General features: G+C 52.2%; 7 protein-coding genes across 7 annotated transcripts; 4 read left to right on the forward strand and 3 right to left on the reverse strand.

The window, feature by feature from the left end:
• Positions 1-487: 487 nt before the first annotated feature.
• GT037_000925 (cytosolic regulator pianissimo) lies at positions 488-5,525 on the forward strand (the record flags this gene model as incomplete). Its single annotated transcript, XM_038925972.1, has 12 exons — positions 488-540; positions 609-790; positions 847-929; positions 1,006-1,701; positions 1,765-2,235; positions 2,285-2,334; positions 3,308-3,411; positions 3,512-4,480; positions 4,530-4,637; positions 5,089-5,217; positions 5,271-5,426; positions 5,479-5,525. 12 exons carry the CDS (start codon positions 488-490, stop codon positions 5,523-5,525), a joined length of 3,048 nt encoding a protein of 1,015 aa, XP_038791828.1.
• A 4,578-nt stretch (positions 5,526-10,103) lies between these two features.
• On the forward strand, positions 10,104-10,418 carry GT037_000926 (uncharacterized protein; the record flags this gene model as incomplete). Its single annotated transcript, XM_038925973.1, has 2 exons — positions 10,104-10,243; positions 10,349-10,418. 2 exons carry the CDS (start codon positions 10,104-10,106, stop codon positions 10,416-10,418), a joined length of 210 nt encoding a protein of 69 aa, XP_038791829.1.
• A 1,491-nt stretch (positions 10,419-11,909) lies between these two features.
• On the reverse strand, positions 11,910-12,071 carry GT037_000927 (uncharacterized protein; the record flags this gene model as incomplete). Its single annotated transcript, XM_038925974.1, has 1 exon — positions 11,910-12,071. The coding sequence occupies one exon, from the start codon at positions 12,069-12,071 to the stop codon at positions 11,910-11,912; it is 162 nt and encodes a 53-aa protein (XP_038791830.1).
• A 738-nt stretch (positions 12,072-12,809) lies between these two features.
• On the reverse strand, positions 12,810-13,022 carry GT037_000928 (uncharacterized protein; the record flags this gene model as incomplete). Its single annotated transcript, XM_038925975.1, has 1 exon — positions 12,810-13,022. A coding segment is annotated over one exon (213 nt), but the record flags the coding sequence as incomplete, so codon positions are not given.
• Positions 13,023-14,064: 1,042 nt separating this feature from the next.
• Positions 14,065-15,606, forward strand: GT037_000929 (transcriptional regulator; the record flags this gene model as incomplete). The annotated part of the gene is made up of 3 exons (XM_038925976.1): positions 14,065-14,664; positions 14,784-14,985; positions 15,212-15,606. The coding sequence occupies 3 exons, from the start codon at positions 14,065-14,067 to the stop codon at positions 15,604-15,606; spliced, it is 1,197 nt and encodes a 398-aa protein (XP_038791832.1).
• A 3,835-nt stretch (positions 15,607-19,441) lies between these two features.
• GT037_000930 (pentatricopeptide repeat protein) lies at positions 19,442-23,070 on the forward strand (the record flags this gene model as incomplete). The annotated part of the gene is made up of 4 exons (XM_038925977.1): positions 19,442-20,008; positions 20,059-21,567; positions 21,907-22,566; positions 22,621-23,070. 4 exons carry the CDS (start codon positions 19,442-19,444, stop codon positions 23,068-23,070), a joined length of 3,186 nt encoding a protein of 1,061 aa, XP_038791833.1.
• Positions 23,071-23,819: 749 nt separating this feature from the next.
• GT037_000931 (ribonuclease h-like protein) lies at positions 23,820-24,459 on the reverse strand (the record flags this gene model as incomplete). The annotated part of the gene is made up of 2 exons (XM_038925978.1): positions 23,820-24,368; positions 24,415-24,459. 2 exons carry the CDS (start codon positions 24,457-24,459, stop codon positions 23,820-23,822), a joined length of 594 nt encoding a protein of 197 aa, XP_038791834.1.
• Positions 24,460-24,624: the final 165 nt, after the last annotated feature.

Consider the following 24,624-nt stretch of genomic DNA (forward strand, 5'->3'; position numbering starts at 1 on the left):
CCGCATTGTGGATGGATGCTGAGTCGGTTGCAAAAGGGGCAAAGAAGAACAGTCTGGTATGGTTGTCGTCATTTGCGTGCCCAATAAGCTGGACAATACTCTTACGAAACCGTAACGACGATGATGGCGACATGTGTGCCGGTCGGCTTACGCAACCCTCGCGACATTTTTTTTCGTTTATGTATTCGTCTATTGTATTTCAGAGTTCATGTTACATACGATACTTTTCCGGACAATGTGGTTCTGCCCATTATAGATTGAGAGGGACTATACGCACATGTTTATAAGTTCGTGTAAGTAAGCCGATACAGCGTCGGGCAGGCAGCTTTCGTGCCTTGCGGCAGCAACAAGATGTGAGTCAATGACGTCGAGCTCGCGTACGCGTATCCGCGGATGGTGGGGCTGCCTGGAGAAAATGATACGGGCAGTCCTGCTTCTACGTCCAGACCAGTGGAAAGCAACACCTTCATACTCTTTTCGATCGACAATGACACTGAAACGCATTCTGGTAATCGCTGGCTCGGACAGTTCGGGTGGGGCGTACGTACGCGTGCATGCATCCGCCCTCTATCAGCCACACACCACTAACGATCCTGCCACACCAACAGCGGACTAGAAGCAGATCAGAAGGTCATCGCAGCCCATGGCTGCTATGCTATGACGGCTACGACTGCACTGACAGCGCAGAACACGCTCGGCGTACAGGATATACACCACACGCCGCCGGACTTCGTGCGTAAGCAAATTGACGCTGTTTGTGAAGATGTTGGTGTGGATGTGGTCAAGACTGGTAAGGCTATGATTAGAAAGGACTATCTGATTGATGAATGCGCTGATGAAACACAGGCATGCTTGCCTCCTCCGAGACAATCTTGATTGCTGCAGACGCTTTCAGGAGACATAAGATCAACACCACTGTTGTTGACCCTGTATGTAGTGGGTTGCATTTCGATGCTCTCAGATGCAGTTCCTGTAGCTTTCATTGTGAGCTGACCATAGTGAAAGGTAATGGTGTCGACATCGGGCTCACAGCTCCTTCCTGAGACCGCTATCTCAACACTAATTCAAGACCTCCTGCCTTGCACTACACTTCTCACTCCGAACCTTCCCGAGGCACAGCTGCTGCTTAAAACCACTGGTTTGAATCTCTCTGATCCTCAAAACGTCCAAGACATCGTCTCTATAGCGCACCACATCAAGTCACTCGGACCAAAATGGGTATTGCTAAAGGGTGGCCATCTACCATTGACACATGGCCGCGTAGTAAGCACACAGGACAGTGATAAAGAAGTTGTTTTGAACATACTTGTAGGCGATAGCGGAGTCACGATACTGGAAAGCCCCTATCTACAGTCAAAAAACACGCATGGAACCGGATGTTCGTTAGCATCCGCTATTGCATGTAACTTGGCTAAGGGAATGTCGATGGTCAAGGCGGTGAAGAAGGCAAATCTGTATGTTGAAGCAGGAATCAAGACAGCCGTCGACTTGGGACAGGGAAGTGGCCCAATCAACCACTTCCATTCAGTATACATGCTGCCTTTCACACCAGGGAATTTCATCAGTTACCTGCTGGATCGGGATGATGTGCAAAAGCCGTGGAAAGAGTATACGCAGCACGATTTTGTGCAGAGTATGGGTTCTGGAACATTGCCAGTGGAGAAATTTATGTACTACCTGGTACAAGACTACCTTTTCTTGGTAAGTACACATGGTGTCATGTTTCACTTCATACGGACAGCGGAGTAGCTGACAGATGCGGAGGTCCAATTTGCAAGAGCGAACGCACTATCTGCATACAAGTCAAGCAACCTGAAAGATATCGGCCGCTCCGTGCAACAGGTCGTCACCCTCCAAGAAGAGATACAGCTGCATATCGACTTCTGTAAAGCGTACGGACTGTCAGAAGCTGATATCATCAACGAAGAAGAGGACCAAGCCACTACAGCATACACACGCTATGTCCTCGACATCGGCATGTCGCAAGACTATCTCGCCTTACAGATCGCCCTTCTCCCATGCCTCATCGGTTACGGTATCATTGCTAAACGTCTCTATGAAGATCCCAGCACTGTGAGGGTGGGAAGCAAGTACTGGAAGTGGATTGAGCAATACGTAGCAGAGGAATACAGGGAGGCGATGATGAGGGGGAGTGAGCTGGTAGAGAGGCATGCCGAAGGATTAAGTCCGAGTAGGGTCGAGGAGTTGGCTGGCATCTTCATACACGCCACAAATGTGAGTATCCTGATGGATATATAGATGATGATTTGCTAATGCTACAAAGATGGAGAGAGGCTTCTGGGACATGGGACTCAGGGCTGGCGAGGAAGGAAAGTGAGTATGGAAGGACCTGTGATGCAGCTGGAGGCTGCACGAGACGGATGCAATCATAAGCGTCGTCAGAGTATCATTCCTCAGCATACTCGACCCTGCGTCTGTAGTCTAGGTCAAACAAGATCAAAAGCGAAGACGTACGTGCTTTGATCCCAAGTCTGAAACTAGGCATCAGAGCTTGCAATATGCGGGTCATGATGGAGTTTTCTCCATAGCCATCCAGATGCAAGACCCACAGTGGCGAGATGTTTGTCGGTGTTCCTTGGTGCGCTTCCCCGGGCTGATAACGGCAAGCTCCGCGCTTACCCAACTGGGCGAGACCCTGGCCCTAGCGGCACTAGCGTCTCAAAAAATGTGCAAGCGCAACAGAGGCAAGGCAACTTTTCCTGTCGCGCTCTGCCCTCTGACTTCCTCTCACTCCAACTCACATCCTCTACTATTTGTGCTTCTTTTACCGCACAACACGCGACATCTGTACAGTCGCTCTACTACATTTAATACTCCATCGTAGTCTCCAGATTACGATACACACTCCCTCAGACTTGACCGGTTCCCCTTTCACACCAGTCCCTACAAAACACTCGCACATCATGTCTTACGGCGGCGGCGGTTACGGTGGTGGTGGAGGATACGGCGGCGGCGGTCGCGGCGGTGACCGCGGCTACTCGAACGGGTACGAAAACAGCAATGCTGGATATGGGTCTTACAACAACTCGACAAGCCATTATGCATCGTACGGGTAGGACGATACACCCCCTTCACACGGGAAAGGCATCACAGTCGCGGTGTTTGGACAGCCCCTCCATCTGCTACATTTCTTCTTACAATTCTGCGCGTAGCCTGAGTCCCATCGCCCTGCCTGGTCGGCTGTCTCTTACAGCTAAGGCGGACGGTAGCGTACTCTTTGCGACGACGTAGAATTCCCCATCTGTCACTCATTCCATCTCATCAACCTTTGCTAACATCTATCTAGTGGCGGCTACGGCGGCGGTTCCAACGGCTACTCCGGTGGTGGAGGCGGCTACGGCGGAGGAGGTGGTTATGGTGGAGGCGGCTTTGGCGGTGGTCGCGACGGCGGTGACCGCATGTCGCAACTCGGCCAGGGCCTGAAGCAGCAATCATGGGGCACGTTCTACATCCGCCTTTGCAAACTCAGCGCAATACTAACGTTTTCTAGACCTCGACACCATGCCCAAATTCGAAAAGTCTTTCTACAAGGAGGACCCCGCTGTTACTGCGCGTTCAGCCGCTGAGGTTGCCGAATACCGCAAGGAGCACCAGATGACCGTCAAGGGTGAGAACATCCCCAAGCCCGTCACGACTTTCGACGAGGCTGGCTTCCCGTCCTACGTGATGAACGAAGTCAAGGCTCAGGGTTTCGCAAAGCCCACTGCTATTCAGGCTCAGGGTTGGCCCATGGCTCTCTCTGGTCGCGACGTTGTCGGTGTTGCCGAGACTGGTTCCGGAAAGACGCTTACCTACTGTCTTCCTGCTATCGTCCACATCAACGCTCAGCCTCTGCTCGCCCCTGGTGACGGCCCGATCGTTCTGATCCTCGCCCCCACTCGTGAGCTTGCTGTCCAAATTCAACAAGAGATCAGCAAGTTCGGAAAGTCCTCGCGCATCCGAAACACCTGCGTCTACGGAGGTGTCCCCAAGGGCCCCCAGATCCGTGACCTTGCACGCGGTGTTGAGGTGTGCATCGCCACACCCGGACGTCTCATCGACATGCTTGAGGCGGGCAAGACCAACCTCCGCCGTGTTACCTACCTGGTTCTCGACGAGGCTGACCGCATGCTTGACATGGGTTTCGAGCCTCAAATCCGCAAGATTATTGGTCAAATTCGTCCTGACCGTCAAACCTGCATGTGGTCCGCTACATGGCCCAAGGAAGTCCGCCAGCTTGCTGCCGACTACCAAAAGGACTGGATCCAAGTCAACATCGGCTCCATGGATCTGTCTGCTAACCACCGCATTCAACAAATCGTTGAGGTCTGCACCGAATTCGAGAAGCGTGACCGCATGGCCAAGCACCTCGAGACTATCATGAGCGATAAGGACAACAAGATTTTGATCTTCACAGGCACCAAGCGCGTTGCTGACGAGATCACCCGATTCCTTCGTCAGGACGGCTGGCCGGCGCTTTGTAAGTTTGACTGCAACATCCGTTACGAGCATTGCTAACCCATCTCTAGCCATTCACGGTGACAAGCAGCAGAACGAGCGCGACTGGGTCTTGAACGAATTCAAGACGGGCAAGAGCCCCATCATGGTTGCCACCGACGTGGCTTCCCGTGGTATCGGTATGATTGCAAACCCCCAACACTCCCCCCTCCTCGCCTCCCCAACTATTATTATGCGTGAACTGCCATTGTGCTCTGCTTAGGTCGTCTTGTGCGCTTGTTACACTCGCTTCCATGACATCGTCCAGGGCTTGCATCTCTCTCGAATCTGATCCCCAGGGATCCTTGGTCACGCTGGCGAAGGTTTTAGTCTTCGCTATCATCTGTTTCTGGTATTACCAAGGTATTACTGAAGCAAGCTGCTTGAGATACTTGACTTCTACAAGTCGCACTCTCTTCCAAGGGTTTCTGGACCAGGAGACATCCACAGCCTTTCCACTGGACTTGATGCCGTGATCTTCGTCGTAGCGCACAGAGACGGTTGCATGCAACATACAGCAGCTTCACGCGATCCAATCATGATCGTCGTTTGCTTGTTCCTTTTATCAGTCACTAACCTTTGCTCTTCAAGATGTCCGCAACATTACTCACGTGTTCAACTATGACTACCCGAACAACTCGGAGGACTATGTCCACCGTATTGGTCGTACTGGTCGTGCTGGCGCTAACGGTACTGCCATCACCCTCTTCACTACAGACAGTATGTATCCCCGCACTCCGACCATACACGCAAATCACTAACAGCTTCACTAGACTCCAAGCAAGCTCGTGATCTCGTCCAGATTCTCTCAGAGTCCAAGCAACAGATCGATCCTCGCTTGCACGAGATGGCCCGCTACGGTGGTGGCGGTGGTGGTGGTCGCTGGGGAGGTGGCCGCGGCCGTGGCGGAGGCCGTGGCGGACGTGGTGGTAGGTGGTAGAAGTCCTTTCGACAACAAGCGAGACCTAACGCCAATCTCAGGCTGGACCGGAGGTAACAGCGATCCCATCCGCAACAGCCGCTGGTGATCACTTTATCCATCGCACTTGCTTATCGCCTCTTCAGAACGATGAGCTTTCATTCCACCAACCTGATTTCGGCGTTGGCGGTAATCGTTTCGGATTTACCTCATGTTTCATCCAATTTCCAAGCACGACGGAAGACTCTGGTTCTGTCGTACGCTGATACCCCATGGACAGAATTTTGATCTTATGCAAGGATACGATGTCAGTATGGCAGCATGGTTCTTTCACATATTAGACTGGCATAGTTTTGTTTTCCTCTATCGAGGTTGCGCGTATTTAGCAACCCTTCGTGACCACTCGGTCGCTTTGCATCATGGTGCTGGTGGCGTTCATACTTAGAAAAAGTTTCTGTCAAAGTAATAGCGATATAGAATGCACGTACTTCGTATTTTGTTCATGGTGCTTTACTTGACTTGAGTGCCTTCTATTGATTGCTGATGCTGGATGGGTAATGCACCCTTCGCGTCTGATCATTTACTATACTGATTGATTCTTATCTTTGTTATCTCTTACCGTTGGTCAATGGCGATCAGATTCATGTTGGCCCATTTCTCTATGTTCTTCGAATCTGCGACTGTTTCTCCCACCTGTGGGTCAATTTGGTAAATATGCCACGACATCATGCACAGTACTTGGGACAGATGAGTGCATTCACCCTATCCGGGTCTTGCAAGGAGCATCACGTACGATAGCAAGACAAGTTCAGCGAGAGTAACCATCATACAAGCCATTTGATAATCTTGATTGTTGTAAGAGAGACCACCACCTTCGAGAAGGTGGTCGCATTTCGTGGAGAATTGTACACATCTCAGTCTTTTGCCAGACAACTGTGTGCGAAGAACATACTAGTTTAATGTTGAGAAACAAGATCGACAGATAATGGGGAGGACATGTAACCATACCAATGCGATACGGTGAGCAAATCATCATTGTTGGAGCATTGATATACGTAGTGGACTATGATCTCCTAACGTTTTACACAAAGACATCCTGACAAGATATAATGTATGTCACGCCGTTATGCAACATTCTATTCATCGACTGTAAACCACCATTAATTGGAATCGAACATGTGGTGTCTTTGAGAGATCATAGAAAATCCCATTTCCCTCTTTGAGACAGTATTCCCACTAGTTGTACCTGCCGGCATTCATACCTTTGTCCATCTTCATGACGCAGCAAGTGCTGCGGGGGAGACAAAGTCCATGGTGAGAATCATGCGCAATCCCATTGTTACCTTGGGACGCCCATGGTTGCCTTCGGGTAAGGGGAGGCAATCGGGTAGGAGGTCGTAAACAACGATGGAAGGTGCCTGAGCTGCACCGGCCCCGCTATAGTTACCTTGGGATATCCAGTCATAGAGTTCTCGACGTCTAGTAATGATCACTTTTCCATGAATCGTCGTGGAGTTCCTCATACGGAGACATATAGATGCAGAAAGTACATTGTGGAGTGCGATACAATCAAGTGGTAGCGAGGAAAACACAACAGACATGTACAGGATCGTCACAGAAAACTTCACCGTGTGCTTATAAGGGGGGACAACCAAGTGAAATCATGTAGGTGACGCAAGGTGGCGGTCGCAATGAACAGCTAGAGTGGAAATGATACTTGAACTCGAATAGGGCAGGGAACTGGAGAGGTTTGGCTATTGTTTATGTTGAGACTGTTGTAATGGTACGCAGGGTCCATACCATAGTCACTTGATCACACGTATGACCTTACAGAACCTAATAGAAAGCGCAAGACTGTCGACATCGATCGAAGACCGCTTCTCTGATTCGTTTATAGGACTGGATACATAACACGGGTGCTGGTACTTGACACAAAGAATGCGATGTTTGTTGAGGAGCGTGCGCAATATCCAGACGAAATTGTCCGGTGCATAGCAAACATGGTCATCGGCCTCGCAAACCGAGTCCCTGAGACAGAAATCACAAAGGACGCGTATAGGACCATAAATCGTGGCAGCCGGATCAAGAGACACGACGGGTATCTTTACCAGACCCATTGCTCGGTAAAGGAGACCATGGTAACAGCATTACAGGAGTCGATAGAGTCAATGTAGAATTACCGATGTGAAGAGGAGGAAGACGTAACCCACGGCGCTTCTTCGCTATCAAACGGGACCATCGATGGGGAGGCCCGAATGACGACCACCATAGGGCTGAATTCGCAAAATCCTTCCATGTGTAGAAGCCCGAGAAGGGGGAACAGTGGCAGAACAGCCAAGAGACTTCTACCGTTCATGTTATGCTATGTCTGAGATGACTTGTAACTTGCTCAATGATACGACAAGCAATAGATGTCGACAGTACGATCGGAGTGGAGATAGAGTGAGATGTAGGATTAACCCGAAAAAGACCGGACATTGCGACGGTGGCTGGGAGCGGCCGCAGGCCAGTTGACGATCGCTGTCATGGCGCAAGACGCGATCGTGTTGTTGCAGCGGATGATTCGCTTGTGCGGGAAGGATGATGGCACGAATGTACTTCAAGCGTACTGTAGTCTTTCTAGGCTGATCGATGTGATCCACGGAAGCGAAAGCAAGTCTCCTTACCTGACGAGGAATCGTGGTCTAGTGCCAGTGTCGTGCAGTAGCGGGATCGATCTCAACATCAGTCTGGAGGAGATTACTCGCTTTCTGATTGTGGAGCGACACCACGCAACCATGATCATGAGGTACCCCCTCCAGCTCGCACAAAGCCAAGAGGACTGGCCGACTATCATGTACCCACCGATACTGACGTTCGCTGGTGTAGCCGGTAATAGACATCACCACTGTGGTTGTTGGCACACTTTCAAGTTTTTCATGGAGTCAACTTCCAGCGGAGGATGGTCCGATCGAAGACCTTCTACAAGCGAGCACGGCGATGTGAATAGAGGTTTCGTTGATGTGCTCAAGAACCATGTGGATGTGCCCTGTAATGACACCAGGCAGGGCTATCCCGAGGTTGGCCTGGTCTAGAATGGTACTTGTAAACTATCGTTTTGTTTGAACTTCATGAAATCGAGGCCCATGGGGATTAGCCAAGTCATGCCGACTCAAGATCGGTGCATCCCTGTCGCCGGAAGATGAAGCTTGTACGAAACAATCGCTGCTGGAATTGCATCGCCATGAGCAGGGAAGACGTAGCTCAGCACGGTCAAAGCCCCATGACGCAGCTCGTTTTCGCATTCTTTGCTGGGAACTAAATCTGCACGAACTCCAGTTCGGGCAGTGGGTGGCATGTCGCCGGACACTAATGGATACAGGAATGCATGCTCAACCAGAAAACCGCATCCTGGGGCTAGATCGCGCTATGTTCCGGCGAATTGGCGTCCCAGTTTTGGGCTCCGTTTCATCTCCGGAATGTGTAAACTAGCGAACAACAAGCTTTATCGATTCTCGATAGGGGCACGACGTGTTCCAAGTATGGGAAACTGGAGAGGGTTGTCGAAAGCTTGAAGCGGATAGATGCCGAAAGGCATGGGTCTTATGACTGCATATTCATGGTCACAAAAGGACCGATCCTGTGGCCAGGCCATCGGGGACAATACACACAAAGAATTGTGTCAAGCGCTTCGCTTGACTCCGAGTCGGGAAGATATGAGAAGAACGGAATGTGGAGCAAGTCGAGACAGACGAAGATGTCCGTTCGAGGCAGCGCTCAGATCCGCTAACGCGGCGAAGCAATAGGCGGAGAATGTAAGGAAAGAACAGACGAGAGAGAATCCATGAAATGCAGGTGACGACTGGGATTAGGCAAGGTGTGCAGGCCAAGCTCACGCCATGTCGTATCGAGGCAAGCAGACAGAAACGATCTGCGGGCTCCAACGTCGGCCATTCTTCGGCCGCTCTGGGCGCAGCTCCCGCGGGCAACTAGGTAGGGTTCCTGGAAAAAGCATTATTTGTCAAGGAAGATCGTGATTTGGGTGCGCCTACGTTACCGGATGGAGTGGGCCATGATTCTGCAAAATCTGGAGTTATGGCATGCGCATGGCCGTTGTCGATGCCGTAGAGGGTGTATCGGGTGTCACGGCCAATGGTACAGTATGTATGGGACCTTCCAAATAAAAGTGGGTGGGTGCATGCAAAACTATGTCATTATCAAGGTTTGACGCTGCCAGAGAAGGAGCATGACGGGAAGGACTCGACTTGGGCGAGGTGACAATGTTCAGATAGGCCAAGGAAGATCGGAGAGATTAGGGGACATGTTTACAGCAGTGATGCTGATGCGAGGATGTTGCGAAGGAGCGGGTTACTGAACAAGGAAGGCGCTACAGGACGTTGAGTGACTCGGAAGCAGCGTGATCCGGAGTTCGCACCGACGTCGCACACAGCATCATACACACGACTCAATGTTGACGTGCATGTGTGCATTCTACCATCACCACCACTACCAAGCTTCTGCTCTGCCGTCTTCGTGTACCAGTTCGTAATGGAGCGTGATCAGGTGACGATCAGCTTATACCTGCATGTTCATGGATGTCGACCCCAATACACTGTGTCCTCCTGGTGGGTTTCAGTGGGGGAGGAAGACTGTGCAAAGTGGCAGAGATCCAAGGTTTCTGTAACAAGGGTATCATGCACCCAGGCCCATGACTACAGCACTGCAGGTAGCATGTGGAAGTCGCCTCCGCTTCCTCAATCTAGGGACGGAAGGTATCCCGCTGGCTGCGCGCAATGCCGTGTCAGTTTACGAGAGTTGCGAAGAATTTCGGACATGGGCAGCTGATGCGTATGTGCATTGAGTTGCAGCAGTGGCATTAGTTTGACAGTTACCAAGATTTCAAAGTTAGCCCTGCAACCGGCTAGTATAACATCGGCATACTGACACCTGTAGTGTGAGCGAATTTTGTGCTGTCGTCAGCCTTCCTCGTCACCACCGAAGAAGGTCTCACTCACCTTCATAGGACATCTCCGTACGGTTTTCTCCACGTGAGCGACGCACGGCGGATCTATTCCACCGAAGACATGGAACCGCCAGAGACCCACATTGAATTGTGAGCAGGGGATGCCCTTGTTGTGTGACTCGCTCGCCCAACCTCCACCAGACATTAGCCGTGGCTAAGAATACGTTGTCTTTGGCACTTAGCAGCAGTGGCTGGGTACTGCGCGACATGCAGTATCCTCACCATTGTCTCCTTGATATTGCAAATCTCAATGTAGCTGCGATGACACAGGCGGTCGGAGTAACAACCGCTGGACTGGTCTTGAGCTGAGTAAATATGTGCAGCAGATCTAGTTGCAGAACGGGACCCAGGTCGTTCTCGGGAAGATTTCGAACTGCGTTTCGGTCGTACAGTACATACGCTAGAACATTGTGAAAGGGATTAGAAGCATCAGAAGTCTGGAGTTGCTATAGTTTCTTCGCGGCGTGGTGTTCACGCTGTGATCGAGATTACTTCCCGCTCCCGTTCGACGGCGCATGTGCGTGCGATAGCTAGCGGCATCTGTTCGTATGATCCTGGGTCCGATCAGTCTTGGTCTTGCATGCCCAATCATGTAAAAAGTCAGCAAGCTGTTGCTTGAGTTCTGGTGCAGACATTCTACCAGGGAAACAAGCAGAATTCTAGTCGCCAGGGACATGTCAGACAGGATAGGAACATCTATGACGAGCACATTGATCGGATGTTTGCAGACACGACCGTGGCATATGAGTGGCTGGGACTGGGGCTCATCGGATGCGGACAACCGGATCAGGCATAGACTGTAGGGAGGTGTGTACCTGAGCATGTCTTTGAGGCTGTCATTGTTGTCGAAAGGGTACATGACTCTTCCGGGTCAGTAGCAGAGAGACAACAGGCCGCTTTCTTGATGCAATGCGACGTGATGGACATGACGAGGAAGGCGGCGGCCCATGGTGCTGCACGACGGATGAGACTGGCACACTGCAGAAGCAAAGATACACGAGATGTCAGGGACCCACTTTTCGCAGGCTGACAGCAGCGCGACACAATGCTAGCCGACCGACCTTGAACGTTTTGGTGCACTGGAAGCCAAGCGGTTGCAAGGCCCACTAACTTGGAGAGACGCATATATCTTGGGTCTGCTGACAAGAGGGCAAGGGTTGACTGTCATCAGCATAAGAAAAAGTCACGATGCTGTGTGCACTGATGTGCTGAGATGTGAGGGTGCAAAGGCGGAAATAAGAGCGAGAGTGAAAGCACGCACGCGATGAAAGACGGAGAGGATGTGATTTGGTGCGTCTCGAAAGGCTGAAAAGCGTGCCTATCATGGCAACCGCGGCGAGGGGATAAACTCTTGGGCTCTTACCGCTGGTGTGGGCAATTGTGTCAGTTGATGGAGATTAACCGCCATGGACGGTCAAGTCAGCTCTCCGCCAGCTCAAGGGCTTGGATAAGATTACGAAGGGGCATCACAAAAGACGACGCGAGCGACAGTCACGACGGCCACGGACAAAGAGGCCGTCGGCGCGTCTCCGTCGCATGTTGCTTTTCGCTTTCACACACCGCAATGGAGAGGTCGGTTGGAGGTTCGCTCTTGTTGACGCATTGGGCATTATTGCCGCTCGTCGAGGTCTGTGCCGTGTCCAATATTTGCATGCAGACGTTTTGCAGGCCGCTCTTGCCGAGGCCCGCAAAAGCCCGGCCGTGTCGTGAGGGTGTCGTGGCCGGTGTGGTGAGCAGCTTGGGAGATGTTGTCGAGAGGCATTCGCAGTGTTCTCTGCGACGTCTATATCTTGGGGTTTATCTAACGTGGTTTGGGTACTAGGCCTTGCGCGACTGTACCATGCCGCGTCTAGCGCCAGGAGCTAGCTTTCAGCCTCACGGCATCGCCTGTTTCTTCTTTGCACGTCTTGCGACAGCACCAGCACCAGCACCAGCACCACGAGGGCGACGCCCGGCGGCCACGACATGGGCAGAAGCCGAGGCTGGCTGCCGGGGTCGCTGGAGCCTGCACATTGCAAACGGGTGCAAAGGGCGGTCAGTACGTCACGGTTAGTCAGCCCAGAGCACCGTGCTCACTCGGACTATTTTTCTCACTAGCGCCTGCCTCAGCTGTCTAACCAGCTTTTGTGCTAGCCCTCACTCTAGCCTACATCGCGAATCTGACCCAGCTCAACCACCATCATCAAGCCCGAACGGTACCTGGCTCTAACGCTGCCGTCACCGGCGATAGCTTGCAACCCCAGGCACACCAAGTCGCGCGCCTCCAAAGCTGCTACACGTGCAACTGCCACCAGCAACGCGATCGCCGCCCTCCCGGCGCGTTCGTCACTAAGGCACCCCACAGCACTTATACGCATCCTGTGCGCAGCCTCTGTCCTGCCACGACGCGAGTCACTCGCGCCCGTAACAAGACGCACCAGATCGCCCACCCTTGACGGTCCACCTCCGTGGAGCAGTTGCGCGAGCTTCCGAGCAGCATCTCGCTCTCGTGCCCGGAGCGCGCTGCCTCGAGACTCTGAACTTGCACGGAAAGCCCGGCGGCCGGACAAGAGGCTGATCGCTCGGCACGCTCGGCCTAGTTGAGCTTTCTGGGAACGACGAGGGCTGGGAGAACCAGAGTGTGAGCGAAACTTTCAATCATCGACTCAACAACGGGCCGACTGTGTTTTGCCCCATCATCAGTATCTGCGGAGCCAGTCAGCGACGCGCATCCACAGCGACCACCTCTGTGGCCGCCTGCGCACCCATTCACCCTCGGCGAACAAGCCCACTCAAACCCGGTTTCTTCGTCACTAGCGCCACTTCTATACGGACCCGCACGCCCCTCTCACACTAAAACGCCCACCCTCGAGCTGTCCTGCGTCCCACACTTTGCTGCTTGCGCCATCCCAACCTCGTCCTAGGCCCGTAACCCAGAACAGTACCCATTCCCACTGTCACGGCTCGGCTTTACCGACTAAGCTGGCATCCTTGTTTTCGCCGCTACGGTCGTCTGTTACCTCATCAGGTGTGCTAAGGCCTGCTGGGTAAGCCGTCAGTCTCTCCAGGCCGATCCATTGGTGGCCAATCCGCATCGCGCGCCACTCAGTCTAAAAGGCCTTTAGGTCGCGCTGTCACTAGCTGTGTTCCAAATTCACTCTCGCCCCAGCAGACCCGCAGTGCAAGCTCGTCAACCTAGCACCGATTGTGTAACCTTTGCGTTGCACTTCACTCTGCATCGCGCCAACTGCTCCGCGATTCGAGAGATCTCTTCCCGCTAACCTTCTCCCCTGCCCCGGTGCCCTCGAGCTTGCGCCTTCCGTGCGTTATCTTTTCGACGGTGCATATTTGCCGAACTGCTTGTCCTCCACCTGGGCGTCCTGGAAAACACACCGTCTGCAAATCATCCGCGTTTAACTTCCACGCTACTCACGGCCTGACCACATTGCTTCTCCGGTTTTCTGGCTGTGCGTTTCTTGGCTCGACTGAGGCTACGTCTTTATACGCTCTAGCTGCCTGTCTTCCACAGACCGCGGCAAATCATCCGAAGACGGTTTGCGACGGACATATCTCTGCAGCCATCCCTCCTCGTGGGCGCACGCATCCAACCATCCAACCTCAGCTTAGAGCCTAGCTACCCTCGACACCTCGCCAATCTACACAGTCTATGGACGCACGGCAAGCAGACTACCCGCAGTCAGGTTTGAGCTCGCCCTACCCAACCTTTCCTGAACCAGCTTCTGAGGGAACCTCTGCAGATCAAGCATCTGCTGCGCAATACCCTCCACCAGGACCAGATCCTCGCTCCTCCAACCTTACCCCGAATTCAGACTACAGTCTGAATCCTTCATCGGCTCGATCAGGGTCGTTTCCGGAGTACATTCAACGTTCGTATCAACCCGGCGCTCAAGGGCAAGCTCCCGGTGGTATGGCGCAACAACAGAGTCCGTCAATGCCTATCCCAGGTGGTCAAACAAATGGCCATCAATCACCACAACAACTCAAGTCTGACTCGGATGTTCCTATAGATCCATCAATTGCCGCGCAGACGAGCCCGACGTACGCAAGCCATCAGCAGCAATACTCGCCTTACACACCTCACCACGACATGCAGCACTACCCAGGGCAACCCCAAACACCAATGGGATATGCCTCGCGACCTGAGTGGGCAGGCCATTACCCCCAGCCGGGTATGCACTATGGGCACCCTGCGACTTCAGGCCCGCCCGCGCCTGCAATGGTCTCTCCAGTCCAGCGACCACCTACAGTAAGTTAACTAGTTTCGCACGTCAGACAGGTAACAGGGACGCGTTGAATGCGCATGATGCTAGGCTATTTGCTTGTCGCACCCATGGTTGAATCTTATGAACTGACAGGTCTCGTTAGGGAGGACACCCTCTATCCACAGTTTATTCGTTTGTACCCATTCCTGGCGCACAACAACACAAGCGACCACGTCGGCGATATGAAGAAATTGAACGCATGTACAAGTGTGGGTGGAACGGTTGCGAGAAGGCTTACGGTACTCTGAACCATCTGAATGCGCACGTTACGATGCAATCGCACGGCCAAAAGCGCACTCCTGAAGGTATGTTCTTTCTATTCACGGTTTAACAACTGCTGTTGTGGTTGTGGCCCTTGCAAAACTAGTGCACTAGGTTAGCCCTTGGGATCGTGCTGGTGCAGCGCCATAATGGTCGTGTCCCCGCCGCACTGGGTAGCTTCTGACGACCGAAGCTAACAGCTGTCGACCCTTGCCCAATTATCTTGGCATCTTAACACCTCTATTATAGTATGCTAACTTATCCTTCCAGAATTCAAGGAAATCCGCAAGGAGTGGAAAGCGAAGAAGAAGGAGGAGGAGGCTGCGCGCAAAGCCGACGAAGAGCGACACCGGGCCGACGTGCAGCAGCGCGCCCACGAGGGAGGCGCTCCTGAGGCACCTGTCTATGGACAGATGCGACAGGCAGTTGGTGTCCCTGGACAACCTCCTCAACACCCCCAACTCCCACCCATCGGGTACCAACCTGCGGCCTCTGGTAACAGCACTGCCCCTCAGTACGGCACGCAGAGTCCAGGTCTTCCTGAGGGCATGGCTCAGTATGCCACCCCCAACAGCAATGCGTACAACAGTCCAAATAGTAACAACAGCAGTTATCCTCAATCGCCGTACGGACAAAACCCACAGATGTATCAGCAGAGTCATTAGGAACTCTCTGCCAATTCAGAAGCCGACCCCCTCCATCACCTGTTCGAGGACGATGAGGGATGAGGTATACCAAAAGCGCACTCGCTTGTATCGTTGTCCAGAGCAAGCGAGTCTTGACGAGTCTCCTTATGGTGGTTCTTTGCGTCTGTGTCGCGAGCTTATGCGACGGATACATCATCTTTCCTCTCGGGTGGTGCTTGCATTTTCACTTGGCGGCGGCGGCGGTTGTATGTTTCTAGCTGATGGTATCTACGATGGAGATTACTTGAGTCATCATGCTCAGCATGGATACGGCTCCATGATGGATACCGCGAAAGAGTCAGTACAATGTTCTGAGGATACCACTGGAGATGTCGTAAAGACAAATGCTTGGGCATACGTTATGCATTCCGCGTCACATGTATTCCTCTTTACGTCTTTTATTGTCATGGATCAGAGGCATTCCAAAATTCCTTGGTTCAAACAGTTTTCATTTGGGGTTAGAACGATTGCATGTGAATCGGCGTTCGAAACAAGAAACAATTATTCAATTTCTCCTTCAATTAGTTCGCCACTGGTTACGGCCCTTTTCTTTGCTATTGTGCTTACTCTCAGATTGTTCACTCTCCGTATCATTCTTTGCACATGATGCTGGATGTCATTGGAGCCTGTGTTCCCGCCTCTGTGTTCTCGTACAAGCAACGTGGAACGAACCATCGCAAAGTGGTCTGTGAATCACTGTCTTGCTGACCTCCAGCTTTTGCCTAACTCTGCATCGTGTGCTTTGCATGTTGTACTGTCGCATGATCGGATGGTGTCGCTAGAGACAAATCAGAGCGTGCAACAAGATGACGCTGTGACCGCACTTTACCACTATCCGGCCAACATGTCGCCGTGTACGTCTATGACCGGTCGTGCCTTGTATCCCAACATGGCCGTGGTTGCCCGACCTGCCTACCAGTTTAATTCAGTTGCTGGTTTATACGTGGTGTTCTTGTTTCACGAACGGAATATGCTCATCTGGGTACGCCCTATGATACGAATTGTCTGTGCGCGTTTCAAGGCTCGCTACGGATAGCATGGATTTACAAGGTAAGCCTCGCTTCTCTGAATCTCCGGGCTCTGGCACAACATGCTTGTCCATGTCTTCGCAGCGATGATCACCTCTTCACACCATCACTCGCATGCCTGCCGCCACGTACGCAAAGTGCAAGTCAACTGCCCGAGCATTCCCCCGTCTCGGATTTAATTTTGCATCAAGACATCAGACCACAACGCCTCTGAGACCAACAGCAAATCCTCCCAGTGTCACCTTGCTCAAGGGCACAACTCACTCTGCAGTCCTCGGCTTGTGCACTGATTCGTCCAAAGCAGGGGTGTCATGTAGAATATTTTGAACACGAACAGCCAATCGATTGCACATGGACATGTCGCAAAATAGTTTTAGACAGACTGTATTACGCTGATAATGACGCACATTACCGATAATACTAGAAGGAGGGGAATCCTGTGTCCGGGGTTGGTGGAAAGTACCGTTTGGGTTCGACTGAGTTTTGAGGCGCACTCTTCATGTCGAATGAGGAAGGCGCGGAATGTCGACAGGAAGGGCGTATGAAATTGTGGCTGCATAATAGTTGTGTCGTCAAAATATATTAATCACATGCCGAAATGGCAGTCAAGACGTGCAGACGAAGATCGCGGCATAGGCGGATGCTCCTCGGTGTGCCAATGGGATGGGCATGCGTGTGGTTCTCTCGCGTGCAGCAGACTGTGCCTGCAGGTAACTTTGTGTAACGATAAGTGGCTGTCTCAAATGCTAATAGGATGACGAGAGTACGTATGAGCTGCTCAGTGTTATTGAGAATGGGATGCGAGAGGCGTGTGGCCTGTAACACCATGTCATCGATTACAATCACACGAAGCAATTCCAAGACCAGTTTTGCGTGGTCATGCGAGCGCCGACGCCATGACAGATACTGCACCAAGAAAAAACATGCGATTAACATATGGCTGGCAAAATCTTTCATGGCTCTCATCTCCACACAGTAAAGGCAGTTTACAAGACTGGAGAATTGTGGCTTATCGCCTGTTCTTTCCGCGGCACGCTGGAACAACGACTCCGACGGTGATCGCGTTGGGCAATGTCATCCGAAAGCGCATGAGTGATGACGCCTCTTCCTGGGTCACCGGAAAAGCGCCGCGCCAAAGGGAAAGAAAACTCTGCAGCAAAATGCCAGGATGGGCAACTCAACAAAGAAGCTGAACATCGGCGATGTTCATGATCCTCGCAACAACTTCCCCAAAATACCCGTATTCAGATGTGCCCATGTCATGCGAAGTCGACTACAAAACCTCAGGATACGCTAGCATCTCGCAAGACCGCATCTGCAAGATCGCCTTCTAGCGGCACATCAGACCGTTGTCCGATGAGACTACTTTGATGCCCCGAGCGCTGGCCCTGGTTTCTTTTCTGGGCGCGCCGTTACAAAGGGCACTGGGGCAGCTGGCTTGAAAGCTAGCCAGGGGAGCAAAAGGCGCTGGCTGGCGTGATAGACATCAACGGCGCCGCCAGCCCATGATCTGACGGCGGAAACTAGCAGGATGGTGTGCATACGCTCGCTGTCCTACTACTGCTGGTTTGCGGCGTGGTCGTGTCAAGGACTGGGTTACACACATTACACAGCAGTAGCTGGGGCTGAATGATTTGGTCCCGATGCCACGAGGAGACGAGGGTCCTAAATGTGGGCGTGCGCCTGCTGACGCTGTACTACTGTCGGACCTTTGTTGGCAAGGCAAAGCAGCGAGATACGTGAACATGACAAAGTTGACAGATGTGGATGCACATGACGATTGTTTCATCTGAAGGGTTTGGATGGTGACCACCAGGATAGATGTCTCTTCTGCACCACTTCCGAGCACCCATAACGACAACAACCACCTCTCATACAACCCAGCACAATAGCCTCCCATCCTACGAAGCACAACAACAGCGGCCTAGAATTCCGTCCATAGGAGCGCCAACGTTGCCTTGCACAAAGCTAATCACGCAATCCTCCCTGCCACATAATGCCACACGTACGGAGCTCGTCGCACCAAAACAGCCGACTACCAGGCTTACTTACATGACCCCTTTGAACCCTGGTCCTCCCGCCACGTTGGCTCTGCTATGAGAAGAGTAATGCTCCGGTGCTTGATGTGCATACTTGTCTCACCGATCAGAAGAGCAAGAGCGTCAGTCGGATCCGTTCTGGTGTCCGGTATTAACTGGTGTAGGTTGTCGCTATATCACGGCAGTCTTGGTAAACAAAGGAAAAAGACAGGACGAGCAGCGAGGCTACGCAACATGTCACGTTGCGCTAGCATGACACTCTGCCACAAGCCAGGCATTCTGCGGCAGTTTTAGTTTGCTTGCTTGTTGGTCGCGGGACTTGGAGCGAAGGATCGAAGTAAGCCCTATGACAGTGGTGCGCCTGGCGGGCTCGGACTCCCGCGTTATAGTGCTGGTTCGGCTCCGTAGACTCGGAGGCGCGTAGTGTAGGTTCAGCCTTGTAGGCGGTAGGCATGGTTTTGCTGCTAGAGTGAGGCGTGGGCGCGGGAAGTCTGATCTAGGCTGGATTGCTTCTTCGCGTGGACGATTTGGAGGCGGCGCGTCGCATAGCGGCAGACTGGGCCTGCTAATGCTCTCTTGGGTAGCACGCGAGCAGATGAGGCTCCTTTTCGGTTCAGACGGTGCGGTGCTCGGGTCATCACGTGTGCCATGGTTCGGCCCGGTGGTTTTGCGCTACGGAATTGGGGAACTTTTCCTGACTAGAATGTCCCATGCCCTTTGTACATAACGAAACGCTCCCTCGACCTGATGCTGAACTGCCGCGCGTGCCTTTGGCGATGCATACAAGCGCTCGACGTCCCGACTGCTAATGCGCAACGCCTCCGCCATGATGTAAATCCGCTTCTGCGACGGAGCCAGCAACGACTGCTATCCACCCGCAATGCCACCAGAGCAGAATACAAGAGGTCTGCAGAGCCGAGCGAGGCCCAAGGGACATCACGAGATGAAGAAGATCATTTCAAGAACTCAGCTTTCGCAGCAAACCGGAAGAGGAGAGAGACGGCGGCGCTGCGGCAACTGCCTGCACGGCATCCGGTCGACGAGACACCCAATCTAGCGAGACTTGGCCGGCGAGACCCGTCCATGTCAGATAGCGAATGGAACAGGAGGAAGAGGGAGTTGCGATATTTGCAGGACCCGCTGGAGCTTGCGACGTTTGTGAGGAACGAGTTGAAAAAGGACAAGGCAGAGGAGATGCTGCAATTGGTGCGCATGGCGAGCCACTCCATGCAGTGCATTGTCAGTTGGAACCATATTATCGACCACTACCTGGCCAAAGAGAGAGTCAACGATGCGATCAAGGTCTACAACGATGTGCGCACAGCCTACACCAAGTTATGAGGGGCAATGCTGACCCGCCGCAGATGAAGAAACGCGCGCAATTCCCCGACTCCTACACATATACTATACTCCTCAGAGGCCTCTCGTGGAACGCGCATACATCTGGTGTTCTTAGCAAAGCACTTTCTATCTACCACTCGCTCTCCGCACCCAACTCGCGGGTCGAACCGTCGATCATGCACACGAACGCTGCGCTGAAAGTGTGCGCAAGAGCGGGCGATATGGATGCTTTATGGGGGGTGGCTGGAAAGATACCAGAAACCGGGCCAGCAGCAGCCAATGCCATCACATACATCACCATACTCAACGCTATACGGCAAAGTCTGTTGGTAGACACGCCCAAAGGAGAGAGCGAGGACGAGACGGCTGCGAGGAGAGAGCGTGGAATTATGGAAGGGCGCCGCATGTGGGAAGACATTATCGGGAGATGGAGACGTGCAGATCTCGCCATTGACGAAGAGCTTGTCTGTGCAATGGGAAGATTGTTGCTGATCGGCAGTCGGCCGCGAGACTGGGACGACGTACTCTCGCTGGTGGAGCAGACGATGGACATACCGCGGCTCGTTCCCCGGCTAGGCTCGGTGGAGCGACAAGGCGCCGGCCTTCCACACGTGCGAGCTCCCAACGTACCCGAACAATATCGTATCGATGATGACCATCTTTCCCCTGATAATGTCCCCGCGCGTGGCGACGAGTTCTTAGCTCTGACGCCTCAGGGCGTAGGTAGTGCAGTATCGAGCCCCCTCATTTACGTTCGACCAGGCAACAACACACTCTCCTTAGTCCAGGAAGCATGCCAAAAAGTTGTAGCGAACAAGGCAGCTCAGGAATACTGGGATCTCTTGACCGACCCTACAACGTATAAAATCACTCCCGACTTAAATAACCTCAACATGCGTTTGCGTAATCTCCGTCAGAACCGCGCCTCTAGTGCTGCAGTCCAAGTCCTGCAGCAGGATATGATGAATCGTGCCATCAGGCCTCCACCTGGTACATTTAGGATCGCAATGAGTACCTGCGTCCGCGACAAAAACAATCACAACTCGCTAAAGAATGGAGGCCAGATCTTGGATATGATGTCCAAGACACTGGAAGACGCAGATCCCAAGACTGTTACTATGTATGCTGGGCTTGTTATCTCTTTCCCTTTAGCCAAAGGTTCGGATTTTATCGATGCCCTCACTCTACTTAATCCCCTCGTGAAGAATATTCGTCTTCAAGTGGGGGTTGGTGCAGGGCAAACCAAGTATGCAGGGCGTCGTGGACCTCAGTATCTGAAGGGCGAAGCAAGACAAGATGCTATCGATGCTCTGAAGAAAGTCCATGGCGTATACGACAAGTTGCTGTTCTCGAATCTAATCGCCGAGGAGCTAAAGAGCCCGTTCGAAAAAGAGAGAGCGAGACTCTCTGCATTTATCCAGAGGGTGATGTTCAAGGGCGGACAAACGAATGCTGAGGATCAAGAGGCAGATTTGCATGGATATCTGCGGAAAGAGGACAGCCAAGCAGACGACAGAATGGAACCGGGCAAAGTAAGACAATGGGATCAAGGCGAGGCCAGACCGTCATGGAAGAAGGAATGGAAAAGGCCGCTGAAGGGACCGTCGCGACCAGCAAGACCCGCGAAATCATTCGGACGAAGGAAGGGATACACGTCTCCGGCGGTTGACAAGTCTGGAGATTTGAGGGACATGTAGATACGACACTTATGAGGCGTTGCGACATGAGGAGTGCAATAGATACCTTTCTTGTATAACATCAGTATAACCTTCAAAGGTAGAGACATAACATCCAGCACAGTGCGCAGATCAAATCACTATCGAGCTATCCTCTCATGATATGCAATCTGTTTCCATCAGGGTCCTAGCTAGGTAGTCCCCCATATCCTTGGATGGGAATGGCACGTGCACGTCCCAAAACTACTCAAACCTCCGCGCTTCGCCGCATACCCTCGGCCTCTCACCAACGCTCTCACATCAATCCGCGCGCAACCACATCCAGTCTTAGCGAAGCCCTACGCGATGGGCAACGACGGTGGATCGATTCCGAAACGTAGCGAACTCGTAAAGGAAGCCGCTAAAGCTCTCACAACCGCCCAGATCAAAGAGGCGCAAACCGAACAACAAGAATACGCCTGGTCCACTGATCCTTTGACGCGCAAGCCTCTTGCCCGCCCCGTAGTTTCCGATGCTGCTGGTATTCTGTACAACAAGGACTCCATCATCGAGTTCTTGCTAAAAGAAGAAGATGACGCAGAGAAGACGGAGATGAAGAAGATCGCAGGCGTCAAAGATTCAGAATTAGGCACATTCGGGGATAGGGTCAAGGGTCTGAAAGACGTGGTCGAAGTCAAGCTTGAAATTGAGGAGAAAGACGGTGGTGAGGTACAGAAGAGTCTAGGTGAGAAATGGAAATGTCCCATTACTGGAGAGAGGCTAGGGTTTGGGAGTAAGGCTGTGTATGTTGTCCCTTGTGGGCATGCCTTTGCGGGAAGTGTCGTTAAGGAAGTCGGCGAGAGCACGTGTTTGACAGTATGTATTTGCTGCGTCGACCATTTCAAGACACAACGACTGATTTGCTACCAGTGCAACGAACCGTACGCTGAGAACGATATCATACCCATCTTACCCACCACACCAACCGACATCGCGCGATTGAATCTACGTATGAAAGCATTGAAGGACAAGGGCCTCACACACGCGCTCAAGAAAGCGCCCGGGAGTAAGAAGAAACGTAAGCACGGCGATACGTCCACTGAAAACAGCGCCACGAAAACCCCACTACCAGGCGGAGACGGAAAGGCAAAGAAAGAGGGTGCAGCAAACGCGACAACATCAGCCAACGACGGAATCAAGAATTCTGCCACGGCCTCCTTGACACGAAAGGTGCTTGAGGAGCAAGAAGAACGCAACAAGAGGAGGAAGATGGCGCAAAATGACAACGTGAATAGTTTGTTTAACAAGACGGAGCATAAGGCATCGACGGGCAACAGTGCGGATTACATGACGAGGGGATTCAGCATTGGAAAGAAATAAGTACAAGGCGAAGAGGATAAAACTACAGAGTCAGGCTGCGGCATGATGCATGGTAGGCATCTTGTATGTATGAAGCGACAGTCTACTGGCAATACTCACAGTAGGCATATGTTAGTGCACAAGCAGAACAGGAGTATGATACCCTGCGATGAATAATCGCGTTCCTGTTTAAGATCTACGCGCATCCCCAAGTCAACAAAAGGGGTGAATGGTGAGCTATTACCGCCAATATTTAGACTTTTGCATTCTGGTATACACCCATGTCCATCTCTTCGACCTCTTGTATAACCTGTATCACCTACGCATACCTCTCTTGGGTTTCTGCCACAGTACAATGTTTACTCACTATGTCTTCTATCATTCTTCCAGGAATGCTGCATATCCGCGCATGACAGACCGTCGCTATACACGCCGCGAGATCAGTGGACACGATAGGAAGCAGTGGCACTTGCAAAACAGTACTTGCCAGGCGATTCGTGTTGTAGCAGGATCCAAAATCCAAGAAGATGCTCTGTTTGACACTAATGCATGATTTTTAGGGTTTAGATAAGGGTGATTATTGTTGGTTTCCATCAGCTTCCATCTCATGTACGACCAGGTTGATTGTCTTCACATTCCTTTGTATGCAGTAAACAGACTGCCGTACATAGGCAGTCATCTCATCTCTTGTAGGCGGTATCAACTCATCTAATCTTTCCTCTGCCTTATCCAAGAACTTTACGGCTTTCATACTACTTTTGAATCCATTATTACTCTTTTGACGACTCTATGGTGCTCGCTGGCTTCAGAAAGAACGCCTCGCGATAGTATCTCGCTTCTTCGATACTCTCTAGAATATCCGCACGTGCCTCATGTAACATCTTCTTCCTTGGAATCTTCTTGAGTGTGTCTTTGGGTGCCCATCTACGAGCAGCTTCTTTGATGCTGCTGACGTCCATGATCCGGTAGTGGAGGTAGTCGGTGACAACCTTGTAAGGCTGCTTGACGAGGAAAGACTTGTCGGCATGCACAGAGCTACCGGAAAGCAGAGCGGTGCGGCGCTCGGGCACAAATCTTTTGATGTAGGCAAGTAGGCCCTCTGCTGCTTCTTCGGCGGTAGTGGCAGAGTCGATGCAGGCTTGCGTTAGACCAGACTGCCCATGATGATTTGTACACCACTCGCCCATACGGTCGAGTTGCTCTTTTTCATGATGAATGATGGCCTCATAGCCTGCTTCGTCGAGGATGTTGAGGTCTGCGTCAGTGACAAATGCGGCAAGAGACATGATAGTGTCATTATCAGTGTTCAGGCCGGTCATCTAACAGGGTCAACGAAATACTGCGTAAGAGCACAAGTAAGCCTACCTCACAGTCTATCCAGACCAGAGGGGCTTTTGAGACTGACGCCATGATGATGTTGTGGTGTTGGAGATGTAGCCCGTTGTGGGCAAGTAATAGAATATACAAATCGGGGTAGCGTCTTGGCGTGATTAATGGGATGTCGCGTCGCGTGCACGGTGCCGATTAGCGCGTCGCTCCTGCACTTTAACCTGTCGTCCCGCCAGCCCTCCAAAC

Source organism: Alternaria burnsii, assembly GCF_013036055.1.
Source record: "Alternaria burnsii strain CBS107.38 chromosome Unknown 705, whole genome shotgun sequence".
Classification (NCBI taxonomy): Eukaryota; Fungi; Ascomycota; class Dothideomycetes; order Pleosporales; family Pleosporaceae; genus Alternaria; species Alternaria burnsii.